At 45.4% G+C, this 12,364-nt stretch overlaps 1 protein-coding gene across 1 annotated transcript in view; it reads right to left on the bottom strand.

The window, feature by feature from the left end:
• LOC310857790 (A disintegrin and metalloproteinase with thrombospondin motifs 20) overlaps positions 1 to 12,364 on the bottom strand; it is a 156,209-nt gene that overhangs the window by 59,537 nt on the left and 84,308 nt on the right. The window contains 7 exon segments of the mRNA XM_083763675.1: positions 1,117 to 1,281; positions 5,075 to 5,182; positions 7,244 to 7,363; positions 9,073 to 9,243; positions 9,728 to 9,892; positions 10,237 to 10,447; positions 10,834 to 10,960. Of these exon segments, the coding sequence (XP_083619801.1) occupies positions 1,117 to 1,281; positions 5,075 to 5,182; positions 7,244 to 7,363; positions 9,073 to 9,243; positions 9,728 to 9,892; positions 10,237 to 10,447; positions 10,834 to 10,960 (1,067 nt within the window).

Genomic DNA, 12,364 nt, shown 5'->3' with positions numbered 1-12,364 from the left:
TGAAACAAAGAAACTTGAATAATCTGTGGCCAGTATGCCTTGGTGATGATTGTTTGCAAGAAGAATAGCTCCAGACGCACAGACACACAAACAGACACACACGACACACACCCCCAGACCGACACTCTTGTAGATGCTAGCCTCCTGCAAAGCCACACCATAAAAAAACCAACACAATTGAGTTGATTACTGGAAGTCTATGAAACATAGGACAGTGGTTCTCAAAGTGGGGTTCGGGGACCCTCAGGGGTCCTTGTGGGGGCGGGGGTTTCAGGGGGTCCCCAGCAAAAGTAGGTAATACAGCATCACAATCATTTTTGACCACTTCATCCATGCAAACGTTGGCTATTCAAAAATAGCAGATACACAATGTCACAGTGTGTCACTTCGTGCCACGCTGCAAGCTTGTACATCTGCAGTTTTTGAGGGGCACTAGCCCTTCCTAGTGTGTGGTTTTATCCCATATTAATATAAACATTTTCTTGCTATGCTTTCTATTTTATTTTGTATTGAGTGGTGTAAGAGTGACATCTGTCGGCAGTAATGATCACGCGCAAGATAGGCTCTTATGCGCATGCGAGGACTGGCTGCGAGTCGGAAGGACGATGGACATTGTTGTTGACGGGTGTTGTGGAGCTGTCGATTACCTAGCCACTAGCTGAAACTGGTTGAAACTGCCTGAAAATAATGTGTGAGTTTAATAAATGTGTTTCAAATATGCTCGAGTAAGTCACTGTCTCACCCGTCGATAACCCCTTTGCGGAAGGAGTTGCTAAAGTTGAGGAGTAATTTAGTAAAACCGTACACCTAGATTTTCGTTTTACACAAACTAATTGTGTAAAATTCCCATGGACAATGAATGGAGAATTTACGTCATATGTAGACGAGCAAATCGACTTTTTTTGTCCTACACAAAGTTCCCATCGACAATGAATGGATGAAGTACGACGATAAGAGCGCCCCTCACTTCACACTGGTGTGATTTTTGAACATCATGTATTTATATTGGAAAATGTTCAATAATACATAATTCATTTAGTGGTCCTTAGAAAGAAAAAGGTTTGAGAACCAATGATGAAGAGAAACATTGGCCACAGCATCAGTCGGAATACTTACAGGAGACCACTCCCCAGCCCGCCACTGGCCACATGGGCTGAAGCACGCCGAGGATTCTGGGGGACGGGGCAGCTGGGCGCAGTGCGACTCGTCGGCCACTCCTCCCTGGGCGTCCCTGCAGCTGACGTATCGCGCCCGCTTCCCCTTGCCACAGGACACGGAGCACTGCAGGATGGACACAGGGAGGAAGCATGGCGTTAGTGCGCGCATAGCCTGAGATCAATATAAATTTCAATGTTCTGATTCGGTCTGGAGCAGAACCCATTTTGAACGGGAACCCCTTTTGGTGTTTTAAGCATCATGTTGTACTTTAGCTGTTGAAAAATAGTGAAAAATCTTGAAAATGTGGCCCAAATGTTTGAATATAACATATTTTCAGATGGGGGTAGGCGGCCAATTACATATATTTTTGGGGGTCCTTGACATGAAAATGTTTGAGCACCACTGACATGGTTTTTCAGAAAACTGTCAGGATTTAGAAGGCATTTGTAGAATCGTCCTCAGGTCTAAATGGGTTAAGTGATCAGGCGGCCGGAACCCACGACCAGAACCAAGCGCACCGTGCTCCTCAGAAATGATTAAAGTTCGTTTAGTTGTTTGGTATAATAGTTTTGTGTCTTTTGGTATAATAATCGTTTGGTATATCCATCTTTTATTCTAACTCGTAGTGTGACTAGCGAGACTAAACTTGATTGATTTTCATTATGTGGGGAACAAAAACAATGCGACACCAACCAGAACCCACCAACGGAACCCGGGATAATTTCCCTTTTAACTAAAATGGATCGCATGCACGGCTCAGTTTTGGAATGAAAACCAGGCTTTGTGTAGCCTCGGCCCCAGCCTTACTCATCGGGTGACGTGAGGTTAGTGTATGCAGGACATGGGATTCATATGCGCCTCAGCTGTAATCGGCTGTCAGCTGAGTGTTTTCAATTAATGAAGTTTGTTCATTCAGTCAGATAATCCACAAATAGATTGAGAACATTTGTATTAAATAAAATGTGAATACAAGTGTGAATATTATATGTCATCTTGGCCTTCAGGCTCTGCTGTACTTCCTTGCTCAACCAAGACAATCATTTAGGAGCAGGGAGATACATATATCTACGCTACGTATACATACATGAAAGCATACACAAACATTATGGGCATTCTATGAGTGTGGAGAGGCCATTGCTTTCTTTTAAAGACTATTTGAAATTTAGAATTAGGCATACGTTTTATTGTCTGTTTATTGTCTGCATGTTTTAATTGTGATGCACATGTATTTATTGTCTTTTCTTGAATGTAGGCATAATTTTCCCATAATAAAAATAATAATAATAATAATAAAATATATCTAATCTAAACAACGCAGCTAAAATGAGGGAACAGCTTAAGAGCCAGGTTTAACTGTGTTCCATTTTGTTGCAATAAATGGTTTAAAAAAATTAAGTGTTCCTGACTGAAATATGAACAAAAAGTTCAGTTCAGTTCACATGACGTGCTGTGTACTAAAAAACAAGTGCATTCATTAATTTATGTATTCATACAATCGCAATGTGGAAAGTGCTGTGCGGTACATGTCCACAAACATCTGCTCTATACTAGTATACATAGTATATAGCACGCTTCCTTGAGCTTATCTTCATCATTGGGAACATGAATACATCATTTGTAACCCTGTCTCCATAGTTGGGAACATGAATACATCATTTGTAACCCTGTCTCCATAGTTGGGAACATGAAGACATCATTTGTAACCCTGTCTCCATAGTTGGGAACATGAAGACATCATTTGTAACCCTGTCTCCATAGTTGGGAACATGAAGACATCATTTGTAACCCTGTCTCCATAGTTGGGAACATGAATACATCATTTGTAACCCTGTCTCCATAGTTGGGAACATGAAGACATCATTTGTAACCCTGTCTCCATAGTTGGGAACATGAAGACATCATTTGTAACCCTGTCTCCATAGTTGGGAACATGAAGACATCATTTGTAACCCTGTCTCCATAGTTGGGAACATGAATACATCATTTGTAACCCTGTCTCCATAGTTGGCAAGTATATTTGTACAGCACATTTCATCGGCATTAGAGGATCAGGCCAGATTAGAAGGTCTGGGGGATAAAGCAAGACAGGCCACGTCAAGATGGTTGGTAAGACCTGTGACGGAATTAATGAGGGAGAGGCCCAATTTATTTCCAATATGTCTGATGTGCATAGAGCCTATTGATAGTCTGAACTCAACAGTACAACAGAAACACTGCTGAGGGGCTGAATACATAATGCAATCACACAAGTCATATTCCACTCATCAATAACAGTCTAAATTCCATAACAAAAAAAAAAGAAAAAAGGATGGCAGTTAGGCTTCTTAGTGCAATGTATCCGTCCGTCCATGTGCGTGTGTGTGCGTGCGTGTGTGGTGTGTGAAGCCTGCACACTGAAGACCCACACACTGGCACTTTCCTAATTCTGACATATGAGCTCATGTCGGCTTTCAGTCTGATACACAAGGTTCCACCTTAGAAACCGTAGACTGGTGTTTAGATGAAATGTGCTTTTCATTTGCAGCAGGCAACAATGCTAAGTGCACGAGGAGACATAGAGGGGCCTACCACCCACCCCCCTCTGCTCGGTATGCTCTTTTGCATGCACATGCCCTTTCCAAGATTGTGTGTGCACATTGTGCATGCATTTTTATGCATAATGCAATGTTTTATTTTAAGCATATGCACACGTGCTTGTGATCATCATTTGTTAGTGTGCGTACGTACGTCTGAGACCAAGCTAAATCATTTTCGCATGGGGCTGAACAGTATTATACCATGGAGGTCATAACGTTGGCAACACAGCAACACAACTTCATGAAGTTGGCACACAGTGCACGACTCTACGAAAGCCGATATGGGCCCTGCGCGTTTCGAAACACACTCATCATAACGGGAGATGTGTAACTTTACCCCATCTGTCAAGCTGTTGAAGTCAATATCCCCTACATCCGTGTTGGTGAAAGGCAGAGGCAGAAGCGAACAAACATCAGCTGCTCTGTTGTGATTGCGTCCCGATTGCCAGCCGAGCAGATTGATTTACGACAAGCAAAGGTTACAGTCAGATTTGCTGCCAAAAGGGAAGATGAGAGATACATGTACTGTAGCTGTGATGAGCATCTCCACTTCTGGTTTACATTTCTCAACGCCTTCATCATTCCGTTTTATGCACCACACACACACAATACACAGTATCTGGAAAACACTTGCAGAAAACTGCAGGTCTGCTCAGAAGCAGCGAGTGCATAGTCCTCCCCGCGTGGAGGACCGGCACGTTCCGGGGGATTATGTCACTCCAATGACGCTCCACTGCCGCTCCATCTCGTGGCCGCCGCTTCACGCAGCAACCGCTGGAAAACTATACCGGTAACAGCTGTGGCACTGACGGGAGAAGGGGCGGCAGCTGCCGACATGCGTTGTGTCGTGCTTGCGGTTATGGTTAGGGTAAGGGCTTGGGGTAGAGTGTCGGACTGATGCTGCCGAGAAACACTACAGACTGCCGTTCCGTGGCTGATGCCATGCGTTGGGTCGTGCTTGCGGTTAGGTTTAGGGTTTGGGGTGGGGGGGCGGACTGATGCCGCCGAGAAATACTACCGACTGCCGCGGGTGTTCCGCGGCAGCTGCCGCTGCCGGAAAATACACTCGCTCTCTTTTGGTCTGCTACAGCTCTTAGTTCTCCTTGGCCTATCGGTGAAAGGTATAATTGATATGCTATTACTTTACTTAATTTGTTTATTTGGACCAGACAGCGAATATTAATGAACAACACATGATGTAATGTACATACACCAGATTTCCATTGAATTGCTCATTTCCATCCGTAGTCCCCCATTTGCTCTTTGACTAATACTGTATATTCATGATGCACGCTTCATTTGGTATAAATAAATACAGTATAAATGTAAAGTGTCCATACCGTGGTCCAGGAGCCATATCTCCACTGGGTCAGCAGCTGGCTGGAGGGGTCAGGACGAGGCGTGCTCTGCAGTGGTGACATCCAGGGACACGCTACCACCTCACAGTCCTAAACACACGCACACGCACGCACGCACGCACGCACGCACGCACGCACGCACGCACGCACGCACGCACGCACACACACACACACACACACACACACACACACACACACACACACACACACACACACACACACACACACACACACACACACACACACACACACACACACACACACACACACACACACACACACACACACACACACACACACACACACACATTTCGATTTCTTTATTTGAATCCACAAATTACAATTAATTTTTACAAGGAAACAAATATAACGGGGTTGACAGTTCATGTTCACTTAGGGATACACATGGCACCTCCTTCTCCACACAGACAAACTGCCTATAACAGACGAGACAGAACAGTATTTGGCAAGTTGTTTGGCTTTGCTTTTTGTCATGCCAGCTATTCTTAGGCCACTCATGGTCAGTTTATGCACATGGCCCAGGCTTCCGAATATCAGTATGGCAAATCTACAGTGATACCCCAAGTTTGTTATACTTCCAAGTAATGGTTGATACTTAGAATATTTATCTTGGAATGCCTGGTCCATGTACAAATCAAAGACACAGCCCACCTCCAGAATCAGGACCTCCTTGTGTCTGGTGTCAACAAAGACAACATCAGGTGTATTCGGGATGTTAGCAAAGACGTCGCATGTACAGCTAAACCAATCTGGTAACACTCTTGAATGTTTATACATTGCTGCACTAGATGGCACATACTTTCGAACTGCATCAGACACTAGGTCAACAATCCGGTCATGGCGAGCAATATATAAGTTTTTGTATGCACTACAGTACATCCATTTGTGTGCGATGGATTCTAGGTGTTGTTCAGTGTGGGTGTCGGGATACCAGATTGACAGATTGTACTTGGTTGGTAATACTTGTAGTCTTGCTTTGATGGTGAATTTTAAAACATCCTCCCCAATAGCAGCATTTTTGTACATCGAATGTGAGACAGACACACACACACACACACACACACACGCGCGCACACGCACGCACGCACACACGCACACAGTCAGTCAGTCAGTCAGTCTATGAGCAGTGATTCTCAAACAGTTTAACGTCAGTGACCCCTCAGTTTACTGTATATCGGGCTAAGGACCCCATGTAACCCTGAGAGTGTACAAATGCAACCTAGTCCATTTGGACCCTGAAGGACCCATCATCATCATGGGGGTCCCCTGACCAACCACTTTGAAAAACCACTGATCTATCACACTGTTTCTCAACACTGGGTCGGAGGACCACTAGGGGTCCAAAACATTGACTGTTACAGGTCTGAAACTTGGAACATCGTACGAATGGAACCAAGAACGCCATTTCAAAACATTCCCCAAACTAGCCTAATATTGGTCAATAATTTTGGGGAAAAAAAGTGTACGTGTGTGCGTGTCATTTACCATTATGCCTGTCACAGATATGAATGCACTATATCATGTTTGTCATGTAGTTTTCCACCTTACTACAACACTAATTGTCCACTTCTGGTAGGAATAACATTGATCTTAAACCACTTAAAAGTCCTAATTCACACTTCATCGTATGACGAAGCAGAAATAGGCGATCTACATAAAGACAGATAAACTATTTGTGCAATATAATGATGCCAGGGTGAAAGTGGCTAAACTTTGAGTGCGCAATTCAACAGGCTTTATTGGCATGACATTTTACAAGTGTTGCCAAATGAAATGAAAAAAATAAAGCAGGTGGTGCAGAAAATAAAACATGGCATACTGTATGTGTATCCTACTGGTTGTCCCTTTTCTTATTACAGGAATTGACATATTTTGCAGCCAAAACATTCTTTATTTTCCCCAGAAGGAGTGGTAATTTCTCCCTTTCTGTCATACTGGAATTCTGGGCAATTTGTTTAACATTTTGGAAAGAACTCCTCCCTAATATTATGTGTAGTTTTTACATTATGAAGTGTAACTCTCTACAGCTGCCTCGTCACAGTGACAGCACAGCCTCTCCTCTCTGGGCAGCCAGGTCTGTCTGTGTCTGCCCTTTTCTAATGCCAAACGCTCTCTCTCTCTCTCTCTCACCTGGCTGTCTCGTGGTCTGGAGGCAGCGTTGCAGTCCCGGTCGTCCAGTGTGGTGCCGTAGGCCCCCGACACGCACCTCACAGCCCGCATCTGGTAGCCGTGGCCACAGGTCACTGCACACTGAAACACACACACACACACACACACACACACACACACACACACACACACACACACACACACACACACACACACACACACACACACACACACACACACACACACACACACACACACACACACACACACACACAAAAGTCAAACAACAGCGATCTCAAACTATATTTAAGCATGTCAAGGTCGAAGTGGGTCTCAAAAAAAACCCAGTTAAAGCCTTCACCACACACTCGACCATTTACCCTAATTCTAACCGGCGGGGGGGGTCCGCGACCAGGATGGGGGCACAACGTGAGAGCGGAGGAAGTGCCTCCGGACAGGTTTATTTGAGCAACAAATTATGATTACACGGGCGTTAAGGAGCCGATATACCCCGTCTATCTGATTGTACCTGCTGTAAACACGTCTGGCACCACATTACGTCTATAAACTACAACCAGCCAGGCATGTCCCAGAGCTTTTAGCTCCACACATAAAAGAGAAATGTCTTTCTCGCTCCGGGGACCCAAACTAGTGAAAATAATGGGTGCAGTACTAAGTTTAGACAGTATTTGGTTTAGACTATAGTCATTGGTTAGACCAGTCATTAGTCCTACAACTACAACCTATCTCAAACCCTCACCCTAAACCTAACCTCCCACGGGGCAGCACACCTAAACCTAACCTTAACCCATGTCTAACCAATGAACTAAGCATGCACCCCAAAATAATAGCTGATCTACAAGTTACGTGTGGTTGTGAGCTTGTATATTGGCTATTTTCAAGACCTACTTTTTAACATTATTCTTTTTTCTATTTTAATTATAAAAATATAAAAATGGAAATAAATTTGAAATAATAATAATATTAAATGGATATTTAATCATAACCCATAACACTAGACTATGAATGAGACATCTGCAGAGTCTCTTCATAGCAGGAGTGAATGTAGAGAGGTCAGTAGTGTATAGTGGTAAGGAGGTAGGGCTGTGTGTGTGTGTGTGTGGTAAGGCTTACTTGGACAGGATATGAGGGCAATGTGAAAGCTGCACCAGGCAGCTGGAGTCAGTGCACTAACTAACCTATCAGGTTACATGCACACGCACGCACGCACACGCACGCACGCATGCACGCATGCACGCACTCACGCACGCACGCACGCATGCACGCACAAACTTTCACAGGTTCACAGACACACATGAGAGTCACACATGAAACCCATGTCCTCACTCAGACCTGTGTGTGTGAGTGCGTGTGTGTGTGCATGCGTGTGTGAATTTGTCTGTGAGAATCGCACCTGTGTATGCAGTCATGTGTGAGTATGTCATTACAGTTGTGTGTGCGTGCATGCGTGCGTGCATGCGTGTGGGCGTGCGTGCGTGCGTGCATGTGTGCGTGCGTGCGTGCATGTGTGCGTGCGTGCGTGCGTGCATGTGTACTTTCTTAAATAATTTTACAATTTAGCCTATATGTTTGACCAGCTTTCATAGTATAGTTGTTTACCTTTGATGCACAGTATTTTGTTTTTGTTTTTTTTGTCCTTAAATCGTCACTTCACTGTCACCTGGGGACACCCCTGGGGGTCCCGGCCCACAGGTTGAGAACCACCGATCTAAGTAGTAATACAAACGTGTGTTTGTGTGCATGTGTGCATGTGCATGTGCGTGTGCGTGTGCGTGTGCGTGTGCGTGTGCGTGTGCGTGTGCGTGTGCGTGTGTGTGTGTGGCACTCACCGCTCCCCAGACGCCGACCTGCCAGGAGGCACACTCAGGCAGCTCACAGGAGCCCACGCCGGGGGGCTTGCTGGAGGGGTCACACAGGTGCTCCGCCAGCCTCTCCTCTCCCACCCCCACACTGCACAACACCTGCCTGTGTCTCATCCCCTTCCCACAGGTCACCAGACACTGCAGAGAGAGAGGGAGAGGGGGGGGGGGGGGGATTATAAAGCGGATGGCAAAGTCCACAGCAAAATTGTAACGATGACAGTGATGTTGATGTGGACTTTCCTTAACTTTACACCTCATCTACACTGCCAGTGATGCGAGCGAGCGAACGATGAAATCTCATTAGAATACATGTTTTTCAATGAGACTGTTCTGACGTGGACGTCGTCCACCCCTCCTATATTCGCTCGCAGAGTCTCTATTTGAGCGAGGTTTCGTGGCCCCAAACACTTTTATTGGTTGAGATCTGCACGCTACTATTTATTGGTTATTTGATTGGTTCAGGCTACATTGCAATGCAATGACCGACGCTCCATATCTATTTTTCGTGTGATATGGCCGTGGAACGCTCACTCCTTGTGCCTGCATGCAGATGAGGTGTTATAGGTTAACACAGGACAACCTTTAACAGATGTTAAAGTCCAGAGCTTGTGCAGCGTCTCACCTCGCTCCACTCGCTGGGGAACCACTTGGGACAGGTCTGCTCGTTGCAGGGTTCAGAGACCAGCCTCTGGTACTCGCTGCAGTCGCGGTCCAACAGCCTCCTGCCCAGGTTGTTCATGCAGTAAGACTCTCTGGTCCGACTCCCACGGCCGCACGTCTTAGAGCACTGCAGAAACAAAAACAGAACTCTTAACCGGAGGCGACCTGGTTGTGTTCTTTTATTTTCTTATTACCTCTCCTACTCTCTCCCCTCTCTACTACTAATGATGGAGCGCACATGAAAAACATTTCACCCACTTTACCCGTGTAAGCTTATTTATGATTTGGCAATAACAGATGATTCAGATTCATTGCAACATCGAAGATATTTGGTGTCGAGGGAAAAATGAATTGCATTAAAAAGTTACTCCAAGGGGTCCTGAATCCTGAACAAGGGGTCCCGTCCCGTACACTATGTGACAAGTTGAGAGTGAGAATGCGTTGGAAACAGATGTTTAGTGCACACTGTACCTGTGACCAGGCACTGTACTGCCAGCTCTTCAGCAGACAGTCCCCGTGGCAGGGCTCCCTGGTCTGGGGTTTAGAGAGCTCCCCACACAGACTGGCCTCCACCCTCTCACTCTGCCTCTTCAGCTGACTGTACCTCATGCACTGGACGTCCAGGCTGCGGTACCCGGGGCCGCACTTGGCCGAACACTCGCTCTTCCCCGCCACATGCCACCTGCAGGGGGAGGTAGAGGGGGGACGGGGTGGGGCAGAGAAATGAATGAATGAATAAATAAATAAATCAATAAATCAATAAGTAAATAAATAAATGGGGCTACAGTTATGCACAGATCCGATACACCTGCCAAGTGTGAAGTCGATTGGGTGACCAGCCTGCTCCAAGATAAGACAATAAATACAATATACAATAGCAATAGTATAATTGTAGATAACAGCTCTTCTGGTCGACTTTACACCAAACACTATTCCTTGGTGAAGTTGCATTTATAGATAGATGTACAAAGCGTGAGTGCGGTGTGGCTCTAGGCAGCGTGTGTGCACGTGTGTGTGTGTGTGTGTGTGTGTGTGTGTGTGTGTGTGTGTGTGTGTGTGTGTGTGCACCTGAGTTCACAGTCAGTGTTGCAGGGCTCACTGACAGCACCGGGACGAGGTAAATGTTCACAGCGTTGTTCCGACACCTCCAGCTGGTCACTCTTACGCACACACACCGCCTTGCGTCTTCGCTCGCCTACACACATGCACACACATACACGCACACACACACACACACACACACAAATACACACAAACAAACACAGGCAAGGTTCGAATTAAGAGCAACATCTGGCGAGCAGCTCTCTTACCAGCGAGATCGCATTTCCTCCCCATGTAACAAGTCCGATCAGCTTTCTGACATGCAGTCCTCTGGCACACGGAATTACGGGGCTATATACTTAGTTTGCAACCCGGTGTCGCTCACCAACAACAGCCGATCTAAAAGCAGACTGTGCGTCGCAACGTGATGCACAGTCTGCGTCTGTGTCTGCTTTTAGATCGGCTGTTTATGGTGCGCGACTGCAACGCAAAATACGTATAAATCCGGCATTAGGGGGTCTCTCGGGGGTCTCTCAGTACCCCGGATTACGACTCTTTCCCAGGATCCGGCTAATAGCGCCGTGCGCTCTGATCCACAGGAAGTCTCGCTAGGCCGCCTCCAGAGGGGAGGGTTAACACGGCTCATCTGGGGGTTAAGGGCCAGGCTCAGGGGGTGCAGGGGCATGCCAAGGTCACCAGCAGGCCGTCAGTACAGAGTGTGTGTGAATACAGTATGTGTGTGTGTGTGTGTGTGTGTGTGTGTGTGTGTGTGTGTGTGTGTGTGTGTGCGCGCGTGCGTGCGCGCGTGCGTGTGTGTGACATTACAGATTCCGCTAACAGCAGTATCTAATGGTGTTGTTATTAGGCATAAATACAGAAAAAGTGGACTAAGCAAAGGGTAGGAGCTCCTTTTTCTATTTATTGTTTATCGAATTGGGGTTCCCAGATTGGTAGTGGAGATTGCTGTCAGAATATCTGCCATTCGATTGGTTGGATGCAAACACGTGGTCAGCTGGTTCAAGAATCGGCACCATAGACATTATTACGTAGTATAGACGCCACATCAGTAACTGGATTGTACGTCAACATTGCTACCATATTGGTCAGGGGGGCAACTTGACATAAATCCACTGCAAGTAATATGCTTGAGTCGTATATAAGTATGTGGAGATTAAAATCGGTTTCTGTTGTACATATCTTTAATACAACTACTGTTAGAAACTGTAAGATATGATATTTTGCTAAGAAAACACCACATTAGTTTTATTTTTTAATTTTAACAGACAATTAACAGAATAATCGATTAAGTCATTAAACATTGTTTCATACTTCGCTGCACAATGGATGTCATGCAAAAATTATGATTATTATTTTTTTAAATAATGATGACATGCCCAAAATAAGGACTGATTATCAATTGATGATTTTATGAACTTATCAATTATACATGTTTTAACTTTTTCTTTTTTTATCGAGTAAATCGTTTAGTTTGTTCATAACTGTTGCAGCCGTAATGGAAACTTGGAAAGCTTAATGTGGGGTGCAGGTGGGTCTTACC

This window comes from Protomyctophum parallelum, assembly GCF_964188405.1.
Source record: "Protomyctophum parallelum genome assembly, chromosome: 4".
NCBI classification, from domain to species: Eukaryota; Metazoa; Chordata; class Actinopteri; order Myctophiformes; family Myctophidae; genus Protomyctophum; species Protomyctophum parallelum.
The sequence above is the reverse complement of the archived record's forward strand: the minus strand, read 5'-3'. Positions and strand labels throughout refer to the sequence as shown.